This window comes from Ascaphus truei, chromosome 1, assembly GCF_040206685.1.
Source record: "Ascaphus truei isolate aAscTru1 chromosome 1, aAscTru1.hap1, whole genome shotgun sequence".
Taxonomy (NCBI): Eukaryota; Metazoa; Chordata; class Amphibia; order Anura; family Ascaphidae; genus Ascaphus; species Ascaphus truei.
The window spans coordinates 37,455,964-37,483,332 of NC_134483.1; the positions used below are offsets into that span (position 1 = coordinate 37,455,964).

General features: G+C 43.0%; 1 protein-coding gene across 1 annotated transcript in view; it reads left to right on the forward strand.

Annotated features, from left to right (window-relative positions):
• Positions 1-27,369, forward strand: part of DCC (DCC netrin 1 receptor) — an 837,937-nt gene that overhangs the window by 403,450 nt on the left and 407,118 nt on the right. The window contains exon 3 of the mRNA XM_075586416.1: positions 14,913-15,197. Within this exon, the coding sequence (XP_075442531.1) occupies positions 14,913-15,197 (285 nt within the window). The remainder of the gene's footprint in view (positions 1-14,912; positions 15,198-27,369) is intronic.

Consider the following 27,369-nt stretch of genomic DNA (forward strand, 5'->3'; position numbering starts at 1 on the left):
CAAAGTGTTTTCGGGATATTCATTTACGCACTTATATGTTATCCCACACTATGGCCTTCATAGAAACTTCCAAAGTGGAGAGAAGAAAAAAAAAACATTGGACCAAATGCAGTTGGGCAAGCTCAGACAATGACCAAGGGATTTTCTAAATAAATCCCGGTGGCCCATATTTACTAAGCACCGCAATGCATTAAGGCCTTTTGCAGCCCAATCAAATAACCACTTACCACCACTTTGTAAATATTGTCCAGTGTGTATGTGACTGATGCACAATTAGAACTAACAACCCGGTGTAATCATATTCAGCACCTTCACTATGACACGCAGCCAGAGCTGAGGAATTTTGCTCATCCAAGTCAGATATCTAAATGGATTCCCAATTTAATGTAATTAATTATTTATGTCAATAATGAAGAAAAAAAATATATATATTGTAGACTTATTTGAAATCAATTGATGTATGTGACATAATTTGTTATTAAATATCGTTTGTTCTACAAAGACAGCTTGTCCCATGACAAACATAATTTGCCACCAATCTCTAGACAAGGTTGGGCAGTTTTGTGGGTTCAAAATCCCAACCTCGTGAACTTCAAAGTATGGCTGTCTGAGTCGAAAGCTTGCAATTCGTTTTCAAATCCGAGCTAAATAAACAGCAACACCAGTTAACTTCCAGAGAAATCCAAACAAAAATGCCAGAACATGTGTCCACCATTGAGTAAAAGAATACTGTTCTCTAATAATAAATTGTGTGTATGAAATGTAAAAAATGAAATCACAGGAATGGTCCCTTCTGAAAAAAATAAATGTGTGTGGGGACATTTTTCTGTACTTACCTTCTTGTAAATAGATTATTGTTAAATTACAAAAACATGTGAATCTACATTTATTAACACATCCATTTTTACACTTATTTTTGTATCATCTTGTCAGGATGCGAGATGTCGCTCCATATTTATGACGTATCCTCATTTGCATTTCATAACCTATCACTTTCGTCTTGTAAATGTCTATCTTTATGATTTCTTGTAGAAATAGCTTGTCGCTGGAGACGGGTGATAATTAGCAAGTGCACAAAATGAAAAAAAAAATATCTCAAAAATCTGGTGTGTGTAAGTCTCATTAGTAGAGTTGTACTAATGTCTTCCAGAGTGTTTTGCAAAGTTTGGGGGGAGGATTTTTCCCTAAATTGCCAGTTTTTCGCAAACGTTTCACAAAAGTTTACATTGCTCAGATTATGCAATGGAGAATTGCTTTATCATACGCCTATAATATATATTATCTCTAACTGTGCATGCAATGTCTTGTATATAATGTATACCTTGTTCATTTATGTAACTGTATTTGTAACCATGAATTATTTGTTTTAACTCTGTGCCCAGGACATACTTGAAAACGAGAGGTAACTCTCAATTTATTACTTCCTGGTAAAACATTTTATAAATAATTAAATGTAGATTTAACATCCTCCTGAACAAAAACATCAACAAGAAGATTGAAATATTTGGAGTCAGGAAATAATTTATTTTCCCCCTTATCATTGGATGATATGTCACTCGGGTTTTTTGTTTGCCTTCCTCTGGATCAATATATTGTAAGTAAGGATATAGGATAAAGTATCTGTCGACTAAATTTAGCGTTGATTGAACTTGATGGACGAATGCCTTCTTCCAACCTCATCTACTATGTAACTATGTAAGACATTGTACAGATATATCTTCGTTTTAGAGAAGTTTGACTCCTGGATATTCTTATCAAGTAGGGTCAAGATAAAATGCCATTACATTAAATCTTAGCAAAGCTTTTTCAAAAGAGTGCAATCCTTTAAAAAATATTTACTTGTTTAAGAAAAATATCTCCCTTAAAAGAGCAATCCATTACTTTTTTTGTTTTTTATTCAAAAAAAATGTGAATACCGGATTGAGGCAGAAGGTCTGAACCCTAATAATTTCAGCATTGGGGACCCCCTGCTTCCAGTGATATTTCCAAAGTGGGTGCCAGTATCTCTTGCAGTTAAAGCTCCCACATCACAGGGGCAAATAGGAATCCGGCACCTACTATGGAGGTATATATCTCTGAAAGCCGGGGGGTACCGAGGCTGAAATGAATGGGGTTCATCTTCAGAGACGCCCTACTTCAATCCTGTACTAAATCATTAAAACAAAATAACGGCATGGATTGCTGCTTTAATGTCAGAGTGTAAACAGTTATATACGTGCTGATGTAGCGGGCATTATTACTCCCGTTAACATTACATTGCATTTACGCAACCATATTAGTACTGTAGTACCAAAAAATGTATCGGGATCACCATTGAAAACGATGGTAACATGTGCCATACCTCCTTAAGGCACGCAATATTTACTGCATCTTTTTCTAATCTATTCTCCGTTAACAAGGCTAATAAAGTCTGATAGATCTGTATTCTAATAAGTTTTTTTTATAAATATCAACAAAGTAAAAGGGACAGAAAGAACGGTGCAGTTTTATTCAGGTGACAATTGAAACTATTTCTGTGTTCTTTCAAGTCGTCAGTGCCCTTTATTGTTTTCATGTATACATGGCATTAGCCCTGAAATTGGACACTGTACTAACATAGGCTCAATGATTCTGCGTCTACAGGACTTCCAATCTAATTATTTAGATTTCAGGCACAGGGAGAAAGGTGACTTGCGCTGGGTCATAAGTTTCCCATGCTCTTGAGATAGATTCTTCCACTTCAGAAACCTTAACCAAGAAGTCACTACCTCATTCTAATAACATAGGAGATGCTGTGGTACAGTATAAGGCTCCACTGAGCAGAAATTATGGGTGTACTGACTTTTCACATTCAGCCAAAATTGACTTCTTCAATTTAAATACAATTTCTTTACTCCCAGTAATAGGACATGAACCTTAGGGGAAAATAACAAGATTATATCAACAGTCATTTAAATTGAACAATGTGCAGAAACAAAGATAGTGGAAGGGAGGTGATAGGGTGGGAATATATTAAAATTGATTGAAATTGAAATACATGAGAACAATAAAGCAAACATAAGAAATATATTGCAAGTGAAAAGGAATTAAGAAATTAGATGTAGAGATAAAGAAAGTCAGTGGTAGATAATTTAGAAAACTAAAAAGTTAGTTTTAAAGTCAATGGTAAATAAGTACATCTATCAAATGAAGCCCATCTGCTATTGATCTTTATTTAACATCTACCTGGTATGAGCTGAATACGCAGACCCCTCCCTTAATTGTTAGTCAAGTGACTGTGTGTTAGAGTATTTACATGAGTCTATCTTGGCTGTGAGCCATATGGCTGTGTCACCCCAACGTGTCACATAAAGTGTCTGTGGAGTTAATCCTGGAGTGTCACATAAAGTGTCTGTGGAGTTAATACTGGAGTTAGAATTGGAGTTGAATTCTACAAGAAGATCTGGACTGCACTTCAAAAACAAATACAACCTTGTAACTGTGAGAACTTGACTTTCTAAATGCTGTGGTAATTTGTACTCTTCCTATCCTCCAATAAATGGTTAGTCTCTCCTCCTGCATCCCACTACGCCATCCCTATTGCTTTTTCTGTTTAATGTCTCCTCACTCCTTTGTAAACGTTTCTGTTCTCTCCAACTTCTCCACTCCCCTCCGATCCACATTTATTCATCTCTCCTCCCCTCCACTTATGTCTGTGCCCATACACTGCACCATTATGCATACACCTTTTTCCCAACAACTTCCTTACCCCTCAATAAAAAGCACCCCTACAAATCCTTTCACACCTTCAATCTCCCACTTCCTGCTGCTGGGAATATCTCCCCTAATCCTGAACCCAGACATAAATAAACCTGCTCTCACCCACGCCTCCCTGCCATCTTTTCCACTGTAAATGGTGTTAACCTTCTGATTTAATCCTGACAAACCTTAAAACTTGCCCCACAAATCAAGCATCCCAATAGCCTCCCGTGATTGTCCCACACCCACAGTCACTGCAAGCACCCATTGTGACCAAGCACTGCTATCTACAGCACTTATTCCCTCACCTGCTGTCTCTGTAAATTTCTCATCATACCTCTTAGATTGTAAGCTCTTTTGGGCAGGGATTTCCTTTCCTAACATCTGATTTTGCTGCGCTTAGTGTATTATTATAATTCCCTGTACAGTATTCTTTGTGAAGCGCTGAGTACACTTTTGGCGCTATATAAATAAAGACATGCAATACAATAGTAGAGTCATATTATCCAGCCCACTGAAGATCTCCACTGCAGTGGAGAGTTGTTAGACAGATTGGAGATATGTTGAGAAGATACATGGTGGATATTAATTGAATGGTTACCAAGTAAAAAACGGTTTAAGATGCGGAATAGTACTCGAGATAAATGGAGAAAAAAGGAGACAGCCAAGCTATAAACACAGTGCAAACAGCACATTGCAAGAGATGACAATTATACACTATGGGGTCTATACAGTTTACGGAGATCATATACTGTATGAATTTTGTTTCAAATACTGAGATCATACAGTATATGAATTTGTTTCAAATGTGTGTCAACATTTTAGTGCTAAAAAGTAGTACCAACCTTAATAAAATGTGCATTGTATGTATGAAGGCTTCATAACACATAATTCGTTGTTTCAAATTAATTTTGACGCATTGCCTCATGTTGCATAATTGATGATACCAATTTTTTTTTTTAAAGTCTGTATATCTTTGTAGTTATAACTGGTGTTAGTAAATGGATATGGAAGCAGAGTTAGGCGTACATATGCTTTTAAAGAAGCAGTCCAAGCGTGGCATTTTATTTATATGTATATATACAGTATATATATATATATATATATATATATATATATATATATATATATATATATGTATATATATGAAGCAGAGAGTCTCTGGAGCTGAACTCCATTAATTTCAGCTCCGGGGACCCCTTCCTGCTCTAAATACTTACCTCCATAGGGGCTGCCGGTATTCAGTGCTGTTTAACAGTCCTGGTAGCGTGATGTCATGGCTTCCTATTGGGCCGCAGGATGCGGGAGCTTTGAAGCCGCCATTACGAGAACCCCAGCTATTACAGCCAGAGCTGCTACCGACACCCGCTATGGAGGAAAGTATCTCGGAAAGCAGGTGGTCCCCGGAGATTATATTAGTGGGGTTCAGCTACGAAGACTCCCTGCTTCAATCCTATTTTTAAATGTACAGTAATTTGTTTTGTTTTTTATTAAAAAATGCATCGCTTGGATTTCCTCTTAAGGGCTTTTTTTTAAAAACATTTGCCCACACAACACAAAACAGATGATTAATTCAGATTACATCTGTTACTGTTACTTTGCCCTTTCCAGCAACCTAGTGAACGGAAAGGTCTTGTCTTCATGTTAAATAAGTAGCAATGCTTTAATTTGAAACAAAGCATTTAAAGCAGCTCTCCCCTGAGGATTTCAGCAACGGTTACTAAATCACTGAATATTTAATAGCCGTGCATTTTAGAACCCTAAGGTCTGTCCCCCTAATCATAAGTATTTATATTAAGTGAACTTTAATTACTTAATAATTAGACCCTGTGTGGGGATGGATGAGAATCCCGATAGGCTGCCGTGCTGCTGTAGGGCATATCAGAGCAGTGCACCACACTCAGATAAGAATTGATTTGCAGGTTTAGAAGAATTCGCAGAGGCACCGGCTGGAAAACAAGTCTCCCTCTGGGGACAAATGCATGAAAGTAAATTGATGTAAATGATTTCATTTCCAGTCCTAGCTACAGCTTTATGTGGCATCAAAATAAGTTGAACAAATGTAGGCACTAGAAGAAAATATAAAAATTGTTGACACAAATTAGACAATAATGTTAGCAGTATACCAGAGGCACAGTTTGCCAGGATTAAAGTACATTTTAATAATAGCAGAATGGGATAGGATGATTTGGTTAATTTACTATATTTTCACTGTGATCGCATTTCTAGTGTACCCAGTTGAAGGTCCCATTGTTGATGTCCCCAGCAGGTATAGCTCTGTAATGTGTGTAAATGTCTTGATATAATTTATATATGGGATATTCATTTCAATTATATGTAACAGGGTGAGAGACTGAGAGGGAGAGACAGAGAGAGGAGTGGGGTGAGAGAGAGACAGTGAGAGAGGGGCAAAACAGGTGGGGTGGGGGATTAAGAGAGGGGACAGACTGAGAGGAAGGGGAGATGGGGTGAGAGACTAAGGGGAAAGTGAGAGAGGGGGAGAGTGAGAGAGATGGGGGAGAAAGAGGCATGGGAAAAAGAGGAGGGGGGATAGTAAGATTGGAATGTGTGTGAGAGGACGGAGGAAGAGTGAGAAAGGAGGGGAGCGAGAGAGATGGGGATAGAGAGAGGGTTAGTTCAAGAAGGAAGGGGGGTGGAAATGTGAGAGAAATCAGGCTCACCCCTTCAGACCCCGCCTCTCCTGCTGCACTCTCCTATGGTGGTCTCTCCCTCAGCCACACCCCCTGACCAGGGAATAGAAAAGATGGAGGAGTTACACACGAGTTTCGTTATGTTGCACATTTCATGTCATACCCCCTTTTCCTCCTTGTCATCCTTCGAAGTCCATGCTGTCCATCTCTTTTCCCCTTCAGTAGAACACTGGAATATGAAAATTCCCTTCATGTCATTCATCTATTGTACCCCTGAAACTACATCTCAATTTCTTGAATGGATGTAGTAAGGGAGCGGGAAACCATATAAAAAGAAAAGAAGGGAAAAAATAGCACAGCACTGTATGGCAAAATACGCAGCTTATGAGCAATAGTCTGCACACATTATACTCACATGCAGACAGTTAGTGAGAGCATGTCACACATAAAGTGTACAGGAACAGTGGTCCCATGTAGAGGGACCTCTGAGGACCAGGTTGGAAGGATAGGGTGCACTAAAGCAGGGAACGAAGAAACACCATAGCGCAGACTGTATAACAATTTAATTAAGTTAAAAGCACTTCACAAGTGCACACTTACAATAAAGCAGTGAATAACAGGCAATGAGAAACTGGGAGGTTCAGGCAAGATGCAATCTCACCGCTCCTTCCTCTCCAGGAATAGCGCTTGGTGGGAGTAGGGACGCTCCGCCACGGGTGCTTCTAAATGCGGCCGCAAGAAACACCAAACAGCTTGGTGTCTTTCCTCCACGTTGTTGCTCCGTGTTTGCCTCAATTCAACGCGTTTCGCTAGAAAACTAGGTTTGTCAGGAATCTCATTCTCTTTCCTCTCTCACCCCCTCCTTTCTCACTCTCCTCACTCAATCCCTCACTTATCACTCAACTTCCCTCTCCTCTCACACTCAATGGATCCCATTTACCCCACAACTCAGTCAATTACTCCCCACTCAAAACACACGCTCGCCCTCCCCACAAGGTAAAGATCTTGTCCCGCATTGATGGATAGAGAAGTTGGGCTCAACTTCCTGGCAAGGCAAACTTCCGGCACTGACCCGCAGGGCGGAGGGATTGGGGTTAAGGCCCCCAGCAGTGGGGGAGAACTGGGCCCCAGCAGACAGATGCAGAAGTTTGGCCTGACCCAGCCAGGCCCAGCTTTCATCACTGGCTGACCAGGCCCCCCGCAACCACTAGACCTGGGAATCTGTCCCCCTGTCAGCATCCTTGGCTGTCAGGCTGGACCATACTCCAAGCTGAGGTTTACTCCATCTCACATGGAATAGCCACTTCACCTTTTTATTTCAGCACTGTCCCTCATTCCCTCTAGATTGTCAGCTCTCATAATCATTACCTCTTTGTATCTGTATCTGTGCATGTTTGTCATTATGTGTATTCATATGTGACTGTTTATGTAACTATCAAATCTCTGTACCACGCTATGGAATATGTTGAAGCTTTACAAATAAATGATGATAAAAATACAAAGAAAGTGTTAACATCGCACTAAAATAACAGAGATATAAAAAGTCACCACTGTGTGCCAGAGGCAGAACAAATATTTTGTTTGTTTTATTTGATTAACGGAGTGAAAATAAGTTGAATGATTTGTTTGGTAAAATGTAAATGGTAGCCTGGCACAGGAATTTACACACATGGTACATGCATTAGGAAAAGTGGTTACCTCTGCATTGTAAGTGTATGCAATATGAAGTTTAAGCCAATAAATACTGGTAGTACAATGCATAGTTTAGGGCCATATTTACTAAGCAGGGCTACTCTACAAGATACCTTGCAGCACCAAAATATACATTACATTCTATTTAATTAAATGGGTTGTCCGATGTCTTCATGCGTAAGGAGAGAGGAAAAGAGATCTGAGCCAGGTACTGTGAGATAACAAGTTGACGCGGGTGGTCCATGGATGGACGGCATCTGCCTCTGTGAACCGGCGGTGAGATATTTTCCCTGCAGGGAATCACAAGTCTGTAAAGCTCTCCGTTATCTTTCTGTAATGCTGGAAAGAATCGGAAACGTGTGAGTGCACACATTTGTTTGAAATATCTTTTATAAATATCCCAACGATCTGCATCATTCCTTTTGTTTCTTTCCTTTCTTGGAGACACGCTGCCTGGAACAGAGCGTTTTCTAGTGCAGCCGGAGGGATGGAGCTGCCAGCCTCAGACACATAGATGATTCCCAATTGTTTTTATTCTTCTATAGCCATGAGAATAGGACAGACAAAGGGCTTCCTTGATTCTAATGTACATCCCGAAATACTACACTAGAAACAGTACTTTTCTCTATTTTTCAGTGAGATGCACAGCTCCCCAAATCACAAAAAAAAAAAGACTTTCCAGAAGTAAGAGGACGGCTCATTTGGGCAGTGAATCTATTTTTACATATTCAATATATGTTTGAAATAACTGGATACAAAATACTTGATAAGTAATACAGGCATACCCCGTGTTAACGTACGCAATGGGACCGGAGCATGTATGTAAAGCGAAAATGTACTTAAAGTGAAGCACTACATTTTTCCACTTATTGATGCACGTACTGTACTGCAAACGTCATATACGTGCATAACTGATGTAAATAACGCATTTGTAACAGGCTCTATAGTCTCCCCACTTGCGCACAGCTTCTGTACAGGTAGGGAGCCGGTATTGCTGTTCAGGACGTACTGATAGGCGCATGCGTGAGCTGCCGTTTGCCTATTGGGCGATATGTACTTACTCGCGAGTGTACTTAAAGTGAGTGTCCTTAAAGTGGGGTATGCCTGTACTTGCAGCAGTGTGTGCGTACACCCCAGCCCTCTACAGTACATGCATGTGTACCTACTGTACAGGGAGAAGGAGTGGCTCAGTGAGTAACGACACTGACTGGGGTTCGAAACAGGGGAACCTGGTTCAATTCCTGGTGTCGGCTCCTTGTGACCTTGGGCAAGTCACTCTATCTCCCTGTGCCTCAGTCACCAAAAAATAGATTGTAAGCTCCACAGGGCAGGGACCTGTGCCTGCAAAATGTCTCTGTAAAGCGCAAAGTAAAACTAGCAGCGCTATACAAGAACATGCTATTATTATTATTATTATTGCAGAACAGATGGAAAGCTATAGTAATTATACTTTCCCTATCACTCCACACCCACACCCTAAGAACAGTCCCAGCCAATCAGGTTGATGTTTGGTCAGCAACTCTCATGCCATATTAGCGATATAGAACTTCATTATTCTTCTGTTCTGATGAACAGATCAATTAAGATTAGTAGGAGTCATTGGTTTCATAATGGTTAGACTATGTAGCTAGCTAATTTTTATCTTTAAAAGGTACATAGTATCTTGTGGGCCTCACCAGCTTATCCTGAAGAATCCTGTAGCATGACTTCTCCTTTTCTTGTCAGGGAATCAGCAGAAATTCAGGAATACAAAGTTGGCAATAGATGTAATATCAGAAATATTGTCACACGCAATAAATATTTCTTACAATGTTTAAATATTACAAAAACAAAAAGAGAAACAGCGCAAAAAACCTCATGGTGTAGTATGTAAAATAATTATTTATATATTAAACGGGTGAGTATTGCACGTACATCAATAAAAGTAAATATCAGCATGACATGTATAGGGACATGTTACCGCTGCAGCAGACTGCAACTTTGTACGATCACGTTGGTTCAGCCTGAACAGACAGATCGGATCCCTTCTCTCTCTCTCTGGCAGCGGTCTCTGCAGTCCTTCCACTCGATTGGGTGTAACATTCACTGTTTAGTGAGGGTACTTCTGCCGTGGATGTGAAGAGAAACTCCTTACTGGTTCCGGGTATCGGATCTCCGCGCACACACTGATGACGTCATCACAAAGCTCCGCCACTTTCGTCTTTTGCAAATTTTGCCGGCACAATGTCCCGAACAGAGTCACTGATTGTAATAATGAAACCCCAATGGGTGATACGTTGGAACGCGCCCTCTTCCTTCCTACGCGTTTCGTATACAAATATACTTCGTCAGGGAATCCTGTTGTACACAGTTGCAGTCTGCTGCAGCGGTAACATGTCCCTATACATGTCATGCTGATATTTACTTTTATTGATGTACGTGCAATACTCACCCGTTTAATATATAAATAATTTTTTTACATACTACACCATGAGGTTTCTTGCGCTGTTTCTCTTTATGTTTTTGTACTAGCTATCGGTTTGTGGAGCCTTCCCACGAGCACAGCAGCACTTACCTCCATATAACACAGGTTTATATAATCAACTTGTTTTATTTTACACAGCACTCAAGTTTGAGCTTGTACACTTTAACCACTCTGCACAGGTTTGGTTTAATTATTTTAGCACCACATCACATTTTTTTCTGAGCGCAGATCACTTTTTTTCACTCAATGTTTAAATACACAAGAAAAATAAGAGCTCACTTGAATTAATATCAGGTGTTACGTAGGTGATTGTGATCAGATGGGATAATTGATTGCTATGGTAATAGTATATCACTTCAATATCAAAAGGACACATAAACCAATGGTTTCTTTAAAAAAAATGCATTGTTTGCGTATATCAATCAATACATTAAGAGTACAAAATAAACAAAAGGCTGTGATAGTATTCCGTCTTACAATCAGTGATACATAAATAGGTTAACAGCTGTGAATAGAGGGAATAAAATGGAGACTTAGCAGCTTTTAATGGAACAAAAGCTAAAAAGTATTAAATAACAAAAGAAACAGAAAGTGCATGCCACATAATTTGAATCGATAACATATTTGGGGATGTACTGTACGTACAAAACATATTCACATACATTTTTAAACAACGTAGTTATATGAAGCTAAGTAGTGTGTATTGGCATACATATACTTTCTGCAGTGCAGATGGACAATTTGCAGATGAATTAAGGTCCAGATCCTTTTGGGACTCTATATATGTATATAGATCCAAGGGGAGGACCACTGTATAACCCATCACAGGTGGAGATCAACCTCCCAACGCGTTTTGAATTCGGCGATGCTGCTGGAATCTCTGCACCTACAGACTTGTAGGAAATAGCCAGCTATTTTCCATAAGTTAATGCTGGAGCAGGGTAAGGAATTACCTGCTGTGATGGCTAAACCCTACCAGATACATGCTGGAAGTGGGGTAAGGAATTGACTGTTATTTACTACAAGCCTGTCTGTGCAGAGATTCCAACAGCACCACCAGATTCAAAACACGTTGGGAGGCTGATCCCCACCTGTGATGGGTTATAGAGTGCCCTTCTTAACCTTCTCTATCTCCCTCCCCCAGGATATATTCCGGAGAGTCCCAAAAGGACCTGGACCTTACTATATCTGCAAACTATTCATCTGCACTGCAGAATGTATGTGTGCCAATACACACTACTTAGTTTTAAATATGGTATCATACGTGTATCAGTTTTTTACCTATATCCCCAAATATATTATCGATTCAAATTATGGAGCATGAGCTGTATTTTTCTTATGTTATTTAATATGGTCTCAATTGATATAACATATAATCTCTAACTGTGCATACCATGTCTTGTATATAATGTATAACCCTGTTCACTTAACGTAACTGCGTATTTGTAACCATGTGTCTGTCATCATAACTCTGTGCCCAGGACATACTTGAAAACATGAGGTAATTCTCAATGTATTACTTCCTGGTAAAACATTTTATAAATAAATAAATAAAATATTGGTGCACATTTTAAAGTCACATTTCAATTAATCACCAAGAGTTGTGGATTTGCACATTGCACTTTATTGCACTTGATATTTTATTTTTTATCACTAAATAATCACATAAGCAGCACCCGGTTGTTGCTTTTTGTGGTTTTCTGTGGGTTGTTGTTTCAATGTAACCATCTTCTTTTATGGTGATTGTAGTATCCAATAAATAAGTGTAGTGGTAGAATTGAAGTTCAGTTTTAAAAAGGGATGGATGCTGATAAGTCCTTGTGAAATTGTGAATTATTCTTTATCTTTTGTCCAGATCTTAAATATGTAATCTATGTATCTGAGAGGTTCAGGGGTTTATGTTCTTTTAGAAAGTCCTCCTCTAAGCTGGCCATGAGGTAGGCATATTGTGGTACCATGAATGTGCACATGGCATTACCTATCATTTGTAGAAAGTGTCTAACACCAAAAGCGACTTCAGGGCTGGAGTTTAGTGGCTGGGACATGCAAGCAGGTGGGTAGCAATGGTCAGGAAACAGGCAGAGGTCAGGGCTGGTAGCTGGCAGGAAGTGATGGTCAGGAAACAGGGCTGGCAGCACATAGGTAACGATGGTCAGGAAACAGGTTGAAAGGTCAGGGCTGGTGGCAAGCAGCTAACGATGGTCAGAAAAAAAGGAAGAGGTCAGAACTGGAGAGAGGCAGGTAACGATGGTCAGGAAACAGGCAGAGACCAGGGATGGAGAGAGGCAAGTGTGGTGAGGTCCAAAATGTCTCTGTAACAGCAAAATAGATACAGAAAAGTGGCAGCGAGCTTAAGTATTGTGGCCAACCTCAATAAACAGGCAAGTGAGGAACATGAAAAGGGAGGTTTATATAGGGCTGATTGCAAACAAGGGACAGGTGATGGAGATGAGGCAATCAGCAGCCTTCAGACAGTTCTCAGCAAAGAGCAGCAGCAGAAGCTGTGAACAGCAGTCCAGGTGGCAGGTCAGCAGAACTCCAGACTGTGAATGAGAGAGATCAGAGTTCAAGGCCTGTCAGGGATCCCCCTGACAAGATGTTGTTGTAAATGAGAATTAATTCAATGGACTGTGTGACTTGCCAGGTTTGAGGATTTGGAGATGCATGTTCCTTTTGGCTGTTGTTGGTGTCAAATAGAAACAAGTGTTCTAATTCCTTTATATGTTCTGCAGTTGGTTTTGCTGCAGTTACATTTAACTCAAATTGATGCAATAGAAAATGATTTAATTGAAGGAAGCCAACAATGTATTCATGTGCTCTTAAAAGGCCCATACCATATGTGCCATTGCCTGTTTTTAATGTTGAAATATTAAACAAGGGAACCTCACTTCCACGTGTGGTATCAATGTGTCATGACATAAAAATGTGATGGTATCATTCATCATAAAAAGTCAGTAGCAGTTGAGTATCATTGTAGGCGGCACGCCAGTCTCTCCTCTTTTTAGATACAGGATTGTGTGTCACATACATCACTCTCCTTTCTTGCTTTTTGTTCATGTAAAGTATAAGAAATTAGTAATATTTTTTTCCATTGACCAGGCCAGAGAGATTTGTGGCAACCCAGAATTCAGATCTAACTTTTTTTATTAAGGGAAAAAAATAATTGACCTAAATGCCCAATGTAATACATGTCATTACGAATGATTGCTGACCTAATCCCAAACACCTTCAACTGATGATCTTTAAATAAATAAATAAATCAAAGCTCACTGACTAGAGTTACAGAAAATTGGCGCAGTCGGGGGAGGGATAGATGTTAGAGGAAAAGTGTTTAAGATGTCTCTCTTAGACCTGTATCCAATATGCTGTTAAGTCAAATGAATGGGGCTTCAACTTTCCTTGATTACAAGGGTAAACATACCTCTGGCATACTGAATAGGGACATATAGTAAGAGCAATCTCCACTAAGCATGGCTAAGCAAAATGCACCTTATGGCGCATTAACTTGAATTGGTTGTTTAGTGTCCTGTGACTTAGCTGTGTTAATTAAATATGGCCCATAGGGGCATATACGTGCGAGGAAATGTGCAATAGTGGCCAAAAAGAAGAAGACGGTAGCAATAACAATGTTGCTGTGTTCAATAAGAATGAAAAACTAAAAAATATCACTACTAACAAACATTCACATGCGATATGACACAATTTGTCTCTTTCTCGTGTCTCCCCAGAAGCACAGTGGGTAAGCCATTTTCAGGGTTATAAACAAGAGGCTACCATTTGAATTCTCTCTCTTCTTTCTTTCATTCTCTTCCTTATTTATCACATGATTTAGACTTGCGAGATATATTTTAAAGTGATATTGACATTTACCGCTCAAAAAGTCCTGGCACTTTAATGAATAGGCAATGTAGACGTGAAGATCTCTTTGATGCAGTTACATTTTTTTAATGTTGTAAATAGAACATTATAAGTTAATGACAAGCTCATTTTGGGCCATGAAAATCCATGTTGGTGTCATATGGTACAGAAATTGGGAAGCAAATATCACTGCTGTGCAGAAACACTAATATTGAATTTGGCAAGTTAAAGTATTTTTACATGATAAGTGATTTGTAATTTCAAAGTGCTTCTGCATCCATCTATCTGCATCTATTTGGAAATATAGTATATTAATACATGATTCTTTTGACAACTATGAAATTGGACTGCCGTGTTCAATAGCACTCTCTGATATATTGGTAGTTATTTCAAAAGATCTAAAAAATAATAATTTGATTTTTGTATTAACAATTGCAGTGAAAGTTTGATGATTGACCAAATATATTTGAGCACAGGAGACAAGCTACTTACATTTCATGGATTTAACTGATTCTGTTTTGCATTTGTAGGTCCCCTGAGATTTCTCTCCCAGACGGAATCCGTCACAGCGTTCATGGGAGACACTGCATTATTAAAGTGTGAAATAGTAGGAGAGCCTATGCCCACCGTACATTGGCAGAAAGACCAGGAGGATCTCACACTGATAACTGGTGACACTCGCCTAGTTGTGCTACCCTCAGGAGCATTACAGATTAGTAGACTTCAAGCGGGAGACAGTGGAGTTTACAGATGCTTAGCTAAAAACCCTGGCAGCTCAAGGACAGGAAATGAAGCAGAACTCCGCATGTTAACTGGTAAGGCCGTGCTTTTGTATTTTCTATTTTTTATTTGACATTATTTCTCGGATCAGTAATGTGGCAAATACATATTTTCTTATTTGGAGTGTGCCTGTGTGATTTGTTTCCTAATCATGGTGTATCGGGTTTCTTTCTCAAGAACCTATGCCAAAACAATACAATTTGCATCAGTATTTTATATTAAATATTAAAGCAAATTTGTTTCACTTTAAACAAAAAAAAAAAATCAGATGCATAAAAGTGAAGCAACTTTGTCACATAATGAATGCAAATGTGACTGAAAGAAGATGCTGGGTCTAACAAATAACTGCTTTCCTTCTAAACATTTTTCCCAAGCTCATTACTCTTCTGATCTCATAATGCTGTTCCGCTGATTTCTCTAAGTCCCCCGTTTCTGGTTCTAAGATATTGTTAACTCGAGGGAAACTGTTTCACATGTTAAGTCAAGGACAGACAATCACTTCCACTGCCACCTACAGTACTACACGTTCATAGACTATAGATTGCAAGCCACTACAGGACCATTTTTTTACTATACAAAATAAGACATTTTATTGTAATCTGTTGTCAGAGTTTGAATATGTGACGTACAGTAGCTTAGTAAAGGAGAAGAAGGTGTTGTGCTATCACTTTGGACCATTAGGAAGATGTGTAATCATATATACTGTTACATAGTTACATAGTAGATGAGGTTGAAAAAAGACATAGCTCCATCAAGTTCAAACTACAGCACCGGCAGCTTTTATTCTTACACTTCCCGCACGGCAGGATGCGTGCGGGAAGCGTGGTGACGCGGCTTGTTGCGGCGCACTGTGATGTCACAGTCACGTGCGTGCCCGGCTTCCCCTGCTTCCCCGGCTTCCCCGGCTTCCCCGACACCCCTGGAGTTTAAAGTGAGGTAAGCGGGGGTGCGGGGAAGCAGAGGGGCAGAGCAGGAGCCGGGTTCGGGGTCGGGAAGGGGGGCTAAAATGCGCCTGAAGTGGAGGGGGGGTGCGTGGAGGAAACGCGGCGGCGCGCGGTCTAGACTGGCGCCAGCCGGAGTAGATCCCGGCATGCCGCCGGCATTTGTAAGAATAAAGGATGTCGCTACTGTATGCTAAATTTAGACAACAGATACTTTATCCTATATCTATAATTACTTATTGAAGGCAAACAAAAAACCCCATTAAGGGGAAAAATGAATTCCTTCCTGACTCCAAGAATTGGCAATTGGATTAATCCCTGGATCAACATCCTTCCCATGTATACTTATTTGGTATATCCCTGTATACCTTTCCCATCTAAAAAGATGTCCAACCTTTTTTTGAACAAATCTATTGTATCTGCCATCACAGTCTCCATGGGTAATGAATTCCACATTTTAACTGCCCTTACTGTAAAGAACCCTTTCCTTTGTTGCTAGTGAAATTTCCTTTCCTCCAAACTTAAGGGATGGCCCGAGTCCTTAGTACTGCCCATGGGATGAATAGTTCTTTTGAAAGCTCAATTTAATTTGTTAATGTGTTAATTTGAATAATGTTAATTTCTAATATGAAAATTGCTACCCGACATGTATAATTTGATACATTTCAGCCCATTTCAACACTATACGGTAAACAGTTTTGTAAATAATGTGAGATGGTGATTGGTATCATCTGAAGGTATTCATGCACACAATAACATGGTCGTATACAGAAACGAATGACCATACCACGGTGCAATATTAGTATTCATTTTAGTAGTTCATTTCACTTTGCAGTTCACTGGAGCCCTAAGTGTCACTTAATAAATAAAAGTATACTAAAGAAATAATAAAACAGCAGACATCTATACACAGAGTAAATGCTGAATATTCAACTAAAAGGTTAATATGAAAAACAGAAGAACATTCAACAATAGCTCTGCCCATTAATATCTGTCGCCTACTGCAGCTAAAACGTTTCCCCAAGCATTCCTCTATGTTAAACTATATTTAACCATGGCAGTAACCCGGCATGTATTACACATCTAGTAGTTCATTCAAAGGAATAATTATGAGAATACTGTGTAGGTGTCCTTTTTTCTCAATTGTTTTTATGGAACAAACAAAACATTGCCCATGCTGGGGCTGGCTGATTTTGCAAACAAAAGAAATCTCATTCGGTATAATTTTACTGACTTGGCACATTTCCCAGGTGAACTTTTTTTTGCTTTGAGAAAATACCTGTTGTGGGATCTTGCAGTACTGACATGATCTACAGCTGGAGAGCAACAGGAGTATCAGAAATGCTACAATAGAAGCAATGAAAACCTTTTATTTATGGGACAAAGGATAAATTGCCCTTCAAAAGAACATATTTTAGTGTGTTTACCTGAGACAAGTGATAGTAAATAACGGAGCAAAGAACATGATGCGTCTTTTGAAGAGTTTTCTTCAAAACTATATAAAAAAAAATTTCAATGCAATAGTCTCACATATTTCAACAGCTCGCGCTTGCAAAATTAGGCTGCGTCCACGCTGCCGCTGAGAGCGGTGACATCACCAACTCTCCAAGCATGAGCACAGGGTGTCCTGCATAGTTTTGCAAGCGTGGATCGGGGCTATTTGTGTGTGTTTGTGTGTGGCTGTGTGTGTGTATTGACTGCGGCTGAGCGCAGTTCAAAGCCAATTTTGTTTGTCTCCCCAAGCGCCAAACTTGGGAGAGCGTAAGTGCACAAAGGCAATCCTTTGGGGGGGGGGGCATTCATCCACCTCTTTGCTACCTCCCTTCGCTCTCCCCCCCCTTTTTTTTCTTCCTTCCCCTCCATGCTTTTTGTCTTGCTATCCCCATTGTCATCCAATCTTCTACCTACAGTATTATTTATTTTTTTCCGTTTTCAATGTTGTATTTTCACTTTCTTTTTTATTATTTCTGTACATTCATAGTATGATTGATATAGTGGCAGCCTTCCCTTTCACTTGCAGAGGATCGCAGCGAAGCAGGTTGCCAGCGGAGGAGAGCAGGAACACAGCGCTATTGCAGGGCAGATACCGAAGGAGGGGCGTTTGACTTCACCGTGCTCGGGCGTGCTCCTCCCCATACCTCCAAAGCCCCTGCGCGTGCACTCACGCACCATCACGTGGCCGCCACCTGCACTATCCTGTTCAGCCACCCGTACACATCTTCGGCTGCCCGTCCGTGCACATCTTCTTGGCCGCCCCTCGCGCACAGCTTTTGCGTCCTCCCGCACAGCGTCTGCCGGCCCGCGCACCTTGTTTTCATCGCACGCCGCCTGCGCCCCCCTAAAAAATCTTGTGCCTCATTGCCCCCCCAGTTTGCGCACCACTGCATTACAACACACACTCTCTCAATCTATCAATCACCACACACACACACACAATCCCCCCCACACACACCCCACACACTCACACACTCAATCCCCCCCCCCCACACACACACACACACACTCAATCCCCACACACAAACGCTCAATACCCCCCCCCCCCACACACACACTCAATCCCCCCCCACACACACACACACTCAATCCCCCCCCACACACACACTAAATCCCCCCCACACACATACACAAACCCCCCCCACACACACACAATCCCCCCCACACACTCAAATCACCACATACACAATCCCCCCCCACACACACACAACCCCCCCACACACACACAATCCCCCCCCCCCCACACACTCAATCCCCCCACACAACCACAATCCCCCCCCCCCCACACACACACAATCCCCCCCCCCACACACTCAATCCCCCCACACACACACAATCCCCCCCCCCACACACACACACTCAATCCCCCCACACGCACACAATCCCCCCCCCACACACACAATCCCCCCCCCACACACACACACACAATCCCACCCACACACACACAATCCCCCCCCCACACACACACAAACTCAATTCCCCCCCCCCCCACACACACACACACAAACTCAATCCCCCCCTCCCCCCCCCCCACTGTCACGGGAGACTCCTGTGGTGGGGTAGGATCTCGGTGGCCGGAACAGCACGAGCGTAGTAGGGGTCACAAGCAGGGGTTCGAGGCAGCCGGCAGGTAGCAAAGTCAGGTACAAGCAGAGATACGAGGCAGGCGGCAGGTAGCGAAGTCAGGAAACAAGCAGAGGTCCGAGGCAGGCGGCAGGTAGCGAAGTCAGGTAACAAGCAGAGGTCGGCAACGAGGAGACTGGAACAGAACAGGGGACCAAGGACAGGTCTGGGGGCAGGGACTGAGAACAGGAACAAACAGGGACAAGCCAGATTACCAGCAAAGGCTTTTACTGTGAACAGACTTCTATAATACAGGTACAGGTACAGAAACAGATCAGGAATCAGAAGCATGTGCATTAGGAGTCTGACTTCAAGCAAAGGCAAAAGCAACAGACAGGAAGCAAGCTATAAAGGACAGAGACAGGAGCAACAAGAAGACAGACAGACAGAGGAACCCAGAGCCAACAGAAGGCAGCAGCACACCCAGTGGACAAGGAAGCTATGGCTAGGCAGGAGGTCTAGGCGACCCTGACATTACTCCCCCCTCTCGAGAGCGTTCTCCGGACGATCCTCCAGGCTCTTCCCAGAGGCCTTGATGAAAAGTGGACTCAAGGTGACCCACCTCTGTTGGTTTGTCAGCGGGCAGAGGGTACTCCACAGGTACATTGGTTGCTGCAAGGAACCTCAGAATGGGTGCGTTCAGCCCAAAAGCAGGGGCAGAGACATCAGGAATGTGGGCATCAAGGACGGCTGCAGCCTTTTGACATGAGTCATTGGGGACACAGAGTTCGCTCTCCATGGTCTCCTCTTGCGACTGCCGTTTCGTGGCATCACCCAATGAAAAACCAGCTATTCGAGTTTTCAGCTCTTCATGCTGTTCTTTGGGGACACACTGGATACTCAAATAATCTTGCAGCATCTTTATTTTGTAGGCAGTCTGGAAACTTTCATCCTGCAGAACTCTCTGCTTTTCTTCAGCATTCACCCATTTCTCCTTGGTGTCCTGCAGATGTGTACGCAGTTCTCGCAGCATATTTTCTGCTTGTGTGCGCCGCTCCAGGGAGACACGTTCTTCTTGCAGCACTCTCTCTGCATTCTGCAGTGCTGTCTGCACATCTAACTTTTCCTGGGCCAACTGTTTCTTCTCCTCTCCTAATTTATGGAGTTTCTTATCTCCTTCACTGACTTGGACATAGAGATTCTTGCACTCTTGGGTTACAGTTTCAAAACTGATATTTAACCCTTCGAAGATTTCTCTCAATGAACATAGTTCTGTGTTGAAGTGGCAACTCTTCTCCTTAGAGGCTTCCAGCTCTGTAGTAAGCCTGTGAACCTCTTTCTGAGATGCTTCCAGTGCTGCGTCAACTTGAGCCATGAAAGTCTGGTACTTGGCAGAATCAGCGTAGGCCTTCTCCAGCTTACTTGACAAGATCAACCTGTCATTCTCCAACTGATATTTTTCTTTTTCCCAGTCACCCTCTGCTTTTTCCAGCGCTAATTGCATCCTTGACTTTTCTTCTATCAATAGTCTCTTCTCCTCTTCTGATTCATGGAGTCTTTTATCTCCTTCACTGGCTTGGACAGAGAAGTTCTTACTCATTTGGTTTATAATTTCAAACCTACTATTTAACGCTTCGGAGGCGTCTCTCATAGAACTCATCTCTGTTTTCAAGTAGCATCTCTCCTCCCGAACGACTTCCATCTCTTTTTTGAAGTAGCAAACCTCCTCCTGAGAGACTTTAAGCTCTGTATTAAGCCTGTCAATTTCCTTCATAGAGATTTCCAGGAATTCGTTACTTTTAGAAGCGAGGCGCCGATTCTCAGCAGCCTTCTCCAGCTCAGCTGAAATGCCATCCAGGTCACTCTCCAACTGCTCTTTTTCTTTCTCCTGGAGAACACACTTAGCAATTGCTGAGGATAGACAGTTTTGTAGTGCAGAATTAGCTTCTAGCTCCTTATCTAAACATCCATAAAGACAATCAATCGCTTTCTGTGCAGCTTGAAGCGTCTGAGTAGGGGCATCTTTCTTCTCTTCCACTATTCTTGGGATATGTCTGTGAGTTGCCTTAAGCTGCAGCATATCTCATTCATCAAATGCAGACTCTGAGGTTAAATTTTCATTCTTAATTCCTTCTGCAACTTCCACAGTAATGCCTCCCTTCTTTTTCTTCTTCTTCCTTGCCTTAAGAAGTTCTGAAGAATCAGTGGTACTGTGTTCACATTTACTGCTCAAGACTGTTTGAGTGGGAGCCATAATTTCAGACATGGGGAAACCACACTTCCCAAGAAACCAGTAAAGAGGAAATGTGTTTTTAAAACAGAAGCATTAGAATGAACAACAGGAATATTAGACACAGAGAGACACAAGATAGGAGAGCTGACCTTTTGAGACTGTAGCATCAGTCACAGAGATTTATAAATGCAAGGAAAAAACATAGACAGAGAAACCTGTAGTTATATCTGAAACTTTAGAAATCAGGCGTAGGGATATCATACAGACAGAGAGAACCTGCAGTTACATCTAAATCTTTAGGCATCAGGCGTAGGGATATCATATAGACAAAGAAAACCTGCAGTTGAATCTGAAACTTTAGATATCAGGCATAGAAATATCGTAGACAGCAGGAAACTAATACAGAGAAAACTTGTAGTTAGATCTGAAACTTTTGACATCGGACATAGGAATATCAGACAGAGAACCCTGCAGTCAAATCTGAAACCTTTGATATCAGGCATAGGGATATCATATGTTGCAGAGAAACAAACTTTAGAGGAACTTGCAGGTAAACCGGAAACCTTAGAACCAATCATAGGAAGAACTACAGATTGCTGTGATTTTTCCTGCATGCAGTAACAAAATAATGGAAGCACTCTTGTCTTTTGAAATGGGAACCCTGTGAACAGCAGTGGTCCAACCAGGGATGCAGAGACAAGCCTTGTCCAGGAAGTGAAAAGTCAGAGTCTAAAAGGGGTCAACAGGTACTGCAAGGGTTAACCCAGGCACTGCACAAAAAGAAAAATCTCAAAGAAAACTGCAATAGTCTCTGCAGCAACAGTTCTAGTCTCAGCAAAAATGTTTTTTTTTTTTTTTTTGTTATGAACGCAATAATTCTTGCAGAACACTTAGCAGCAAAAAAACCTTCCCTACTGGTATTTTCCAAAAAATAAACTAAAGTACTTATCTTCAACCATGCGGATGTGGTCTGCTGCAGCAGGCAGGAAAGGGTGCAAGCAGAAGAAGAATCTGTTCCAGCGAGATCCAGAAGTGGCCTTTGCTTTCTGTCACGGGAGACTCCTGTGGCGGGTAAGATCTCGGTGGCCGGAACAGCACGAGCATAGTAGGGGTCACAAGCAGGGGTCCGAGGCCGACGGCAGGTAGCAAAGTCAGGTACAAGCAGAGGTCCGAGGCAGGCGGCAGGTAGCAAAGTCAGGAAAGAAGCAGAGGTCCGAGGCAGGCGGCAGGTAGCGAAGTCAGGTAACAAGCAGAGGTCAGCAACGAGGAGACTGGAACAAAACAGGGGACCAAGGACAGGTCTGGGGGCAGGGACTGAGAACAGGAACAAACAGGGGCAAGCCAGATTACCAGCAAGGGCTTTTACTGTGAACAGACTTCTATAATACAGGTACAGGTACAGAAACAGATCAGGAATCAGAAGCATGTGCATTAGGAGTCTGACTTCAAGCAAAGGCAAAAGCAACAGACAGGAAGCAAGCTATAAAGGACAGAGACAGGAGCAACAAGAAGACAGACAGACAGAGGAACCCAGAGCCAACAAAAGGCAGCAGCACACCCAGTGGACAAGGAAGCTATGGCTAGGCAGGAGGTCTAGGCGACCCTGACGCCCACACACACACACACAAACTCAATCCCCCCCCCCACACACACTCAAATCCCCCCACACACACTCAATCAATCCACACACACACACACTTTCACCTGGGGGGGGGGCGACATGCTCCGATCCCCCAACCCCACATGCTGCTGAAAACTGGTGCGGGAAGCAGACAGGAAGAGAAGGTGGGGCTGTCTGTGTGCAGAGAGAAGCCCCACCCCCTCTGCAAGACACAGACACATAGAAGCAGCAGCACGGAGCTTCTGGCTGCCAGTGCACAGCTCTGCCCGACCCCAGGTTTCCCTGCACGCAGCCCGCCCCCCCCCCCCTACATAATCTTGCGCCCCCCCAAGGGAGTTAAGATATGCTAAAGCGGAGCAGCCTTTAGTGAATATGAGCCTTAGAATACAGTTGTATCAGGATGACAGTGGATATTCACAGTTGAGTGCAAATAGCCGCACGGCTATTCGCACTCAGTAGGAAATAAAATGGGGAAAAAATAAACATCCCAGCCAGGAATCGAACCCTGGTCCACTCTGTTAATGGCCCGCCGACACGCCCCGGACGGCGTGCTGTCTAAGGCCAGGGAACGCACCCGCTTTCCCTGAGCCTCAGCGCGCCTCCGCACGCCAGCAGGAACCCTGGCCGAGGCCTTATGTGTCTGGCCAGGGTGAGCATCGGGCTTGAGACGCTTGCAGAGCAAGCAAAATTGAATTTGCCGCCTCCAAGCGCGTCACGTAAGCGGTTCACCTAATGAGGGCGAACCAGCTCAGTGCCGTTGTGGCCGCGCCCCCAGAAGAGCGTGCACCTAGCCACAAATTGCACGGCCGAGCAGGGCGCAGCACTCGTGTGCCAGCACGCCACGCTCCCTCTCAGGCCGCAGCCTAAGGCTTAGTCCATAGAAACTGAAGCCGTGCGGAGGCGTGCTGAGGCTGAGGGTAAGCGGTGCTTTCCCTGGCCTTAGAGCACGCGCCATCTGTGGGCGTGTCTGGGGGCGAGCCAGTGACGTCACGGAGCTGGTTCGCCCTCATTGGGCGAACCGCTCACGTGACCGGCCCTGCGCTCCGGCAAGCTAAGAAACTAAAGATTTCTTAAGACACGCTTCCGCAGGCGTGCGGAAGCGTGCGCGAGCCCCTGCTAAAGCCGCTCTCATTGCGGCTGCAGGGGCTCAGTGCCGAGCAGCAGTGCACCACAGCACGGGTCAGCACCTAAGCGATGACCATGCCCGAGGCCTAAGGACTCGGGCATGGTGCCTCGGGCCGCGCTCCTGCTCTGCGTCACCTGCAGAAGCTGGTGCTTTTTTGTGGCCTGACAGGTGAGGCAGTGAGCGCGCTTTCGGGGTGGGGTGAAGGTGTGGCGGAGGTGAGGCGGGAGGCGGGGCTAGTCCCTCATCCCCATTGGATGTTTGCTGTCACGTGACCGCTCCTCCGCTCCCCTCAGCGTGTATATTTAAACTTGCCTGTCGCCTGCATTTCCACACGCCTCCTCACACATGCGGAAGCGGCTCCTAAGGTTGCGGTCCCACTAACAACTACAGCGCACGCCTGTGCGATCAAGCCCCGCCCACCCAGTTCCTCCGGTCCCAGTCCCTACCTTGTCACGCACCTTTCCCCAGCGGTGCGCGACAGGTTTTCAGGCAAGCAGGGGAGGTTGAGATTGGCATTTGCGACGGAGGCGTGGCCACGACCCCGCCGGCAGTTCAGCCAATGAGGGTGAACCAGCCGCGGGACGTCATGACCACGCCCCCGCAAACCTACTGCCACGCCCCCTCCCGTTGCAAACGTTATCTCTCCCCTCAGACCGCAGATTGCGGTCTAGCGCCGTGCATGTGCCGCCCCCCCGCCAGGCGCGTGCCACAGTGCTGACTGGGGACTCAGCCTAAAGCCACGCTGATTACAGATGCAGGGGGTATAGAATGTCAATAGAAGAGTGTTCTGTCTGCTTCCATTTTATTTCCTACTGAGTGCGAATAGCCGTGCGGCTATTTGCACTCAACTTAACTGAGTGCGAATAGCCGAGCTGCTATGAACACTGTAATGTCAATAGGCTTCTATGCCTTTATTCACTACAAAAGCATCAGAAAGTCTTATAGCTCAGTGGTAATGCTCCAGCCAATTAACAGAGTGGACCAGGGTACGATTCCTGGCTGGGATGTTTATTTTTTTTCCATTTTATTTCCTACTGAGTGCGAATAGCCGAGCGGCTATTTGTACTCAACTGTGAATATCCACTGCCTATCAGGATTACCACCGTCATCTTTTATAGGGCTGTCTTGCTTCCCAAGTCAAACTTATGTCACCAAATAAATGAGAAATGCCGTGGCAAACCAGTCTGGAGAAAAGTACATTTATTGGAGAAGTAACAATGTTTTTAGGTCTTTAGGTCTTTTCTTAAACCTTCATCAGGTATATAATCTACAAACATTGCTTGATTTATATAGCAAACATACAAATATGGGAAGCTCGCCAAAGTTAAACCCACCCCTTGCTCTCAGTCAAAGCTCAAATTACGTTAACAGATACACCAACCCCCAAAACTAAAAATAAATTACCTTCTAACAAAAATCCCCCAAAATAAACATACATAGTATTAAAGATAGGAAACAAAATGAATCAATATACACCATCTCATTTTAAATGGACCACTACTCACAAATTCTAAAAAAACAACAGATCTAGAAAGCAAAATTCCCCATCATTATTACTTCATCAGTCGAAAGATCCCAAATTTTCTTTTTTTATTGTAAAAATACGTAAAAATATTCTATTATCGCAGCTTATTTTATACCCAAAGACCAACATAAACCTAAAAGTACAAGAAAAGCATCATATGGATATCCTATAAAGGGGTGAACCAATATAGTGGATAAAAAATAAATAAAAAATAAGCACATTTTCAGTAATCGGCTAAATTCTAAAGGTTCGATAACCCTAAAGTAACAGACTTACTTATTCCTATCATGTGGGAAATACATGTGGATCCCTTTTTTTGTTTGTGGGAAAGTCTGGATTCAATCATATCAGGTACTTACAAACAAACAATTTTAAGCCCTCTAAAAAGCGCTGACCTACAGAAAAATAAAATAGTGATAATTATGATAACAAATTAAGGTGAATAACCATAAAGTGATCAAAAATTAATCAAAAGATAAAAGCGGCCTATGGAACAAAAAAATCAACAGACTATTCCAAATCTGTATAAACCAAATAAACATACAAATAAATTGTCCTAGGCGCTGTGAATAAAGTCCAATGAACCCAAATACCGTGAACCAATTGGGCAGTCTTTAGTAAGGGCTTCCTATGCCAGATAGATGATCTTGATAGTTGTTGGACAGGCAGGGGTGTTGTCTGATATGATGTGCTGATGTCTCTGAAATCATAGAAAAAAACAGCAGGGCACGCACATAGCGTGGTATGTTTTTTCAATTACCCCCCTGCCTAGAACCCTGAAATCCTACTTACAGGATGAGGGCTCTCAAGTACAGTTGAGAGAATCTGTGCCGAACGTCTCTGTCCCTCAGAACGTCTCACGGATCCACGTGGTCTGGTCTGCAGGGGTCCCCTCACTCAGCGATGGTGGTAATAGGGATGGTTTACTCCAACGCTCCCACAGATGAATGCGTGTGGGGGGGGGGGGGGTTTGAGACGGGGAAGATATGGAAATATACTAGTGTGATAACGTACAAGGTATTTATTGACATAAAACAATGATAAAATCACACTTACAATATGGAAAGTTGGCGAGCTCTGCTCACAATGCCGTCCGCAGCCTGTGTAGCTCCTAATGCTGCCAAGGGGAAGGTCGCCACGCGCTGCACTCGATTCCGGAAATCAGAGTGACGTCAGCAGTGGGGCAGACCGGAACTCTCCTCACACCAGGAACTACAGGTGCCCGGGCAGCTCAATTCACTAGGCTCCTCCTCCCTACGCGTTTCGTGACGAGGAAGTGACAACTCGTCACGAAACGCATAGGGAGGAGGAGCCTAGTGAATTGAGCTGCCCGGGCACCTGTAGTTCCTGGTGTGAGGAGAGTTCCGGTCTGCCCCACTGCTGACGTCACTCTGATTTCCGGAATCGAGTGCAGCGCGTGGCGACCTTCCCCTTGGCAGCATTAGGAGCTACACAGGCTGCGGACGGCATTGTGAGCAGAGCTCGCCAACTTTCCATATTGTAAGTGTGATTTTATCATTGTTTTATGTCAATAAATACCTTGTACGTTATCACACTAGTATATTTCCATATCTTCCCCGTCTCAAACCCCCCCCCCCCCCCACACGCATTCATCTGTGGGAGCGTTGGAGTAAACCATCCCTATTACCACCATCGCTGAGTGAGGGGACCCCTGCAGACCAGACCACGTGGATCCGTGAGACG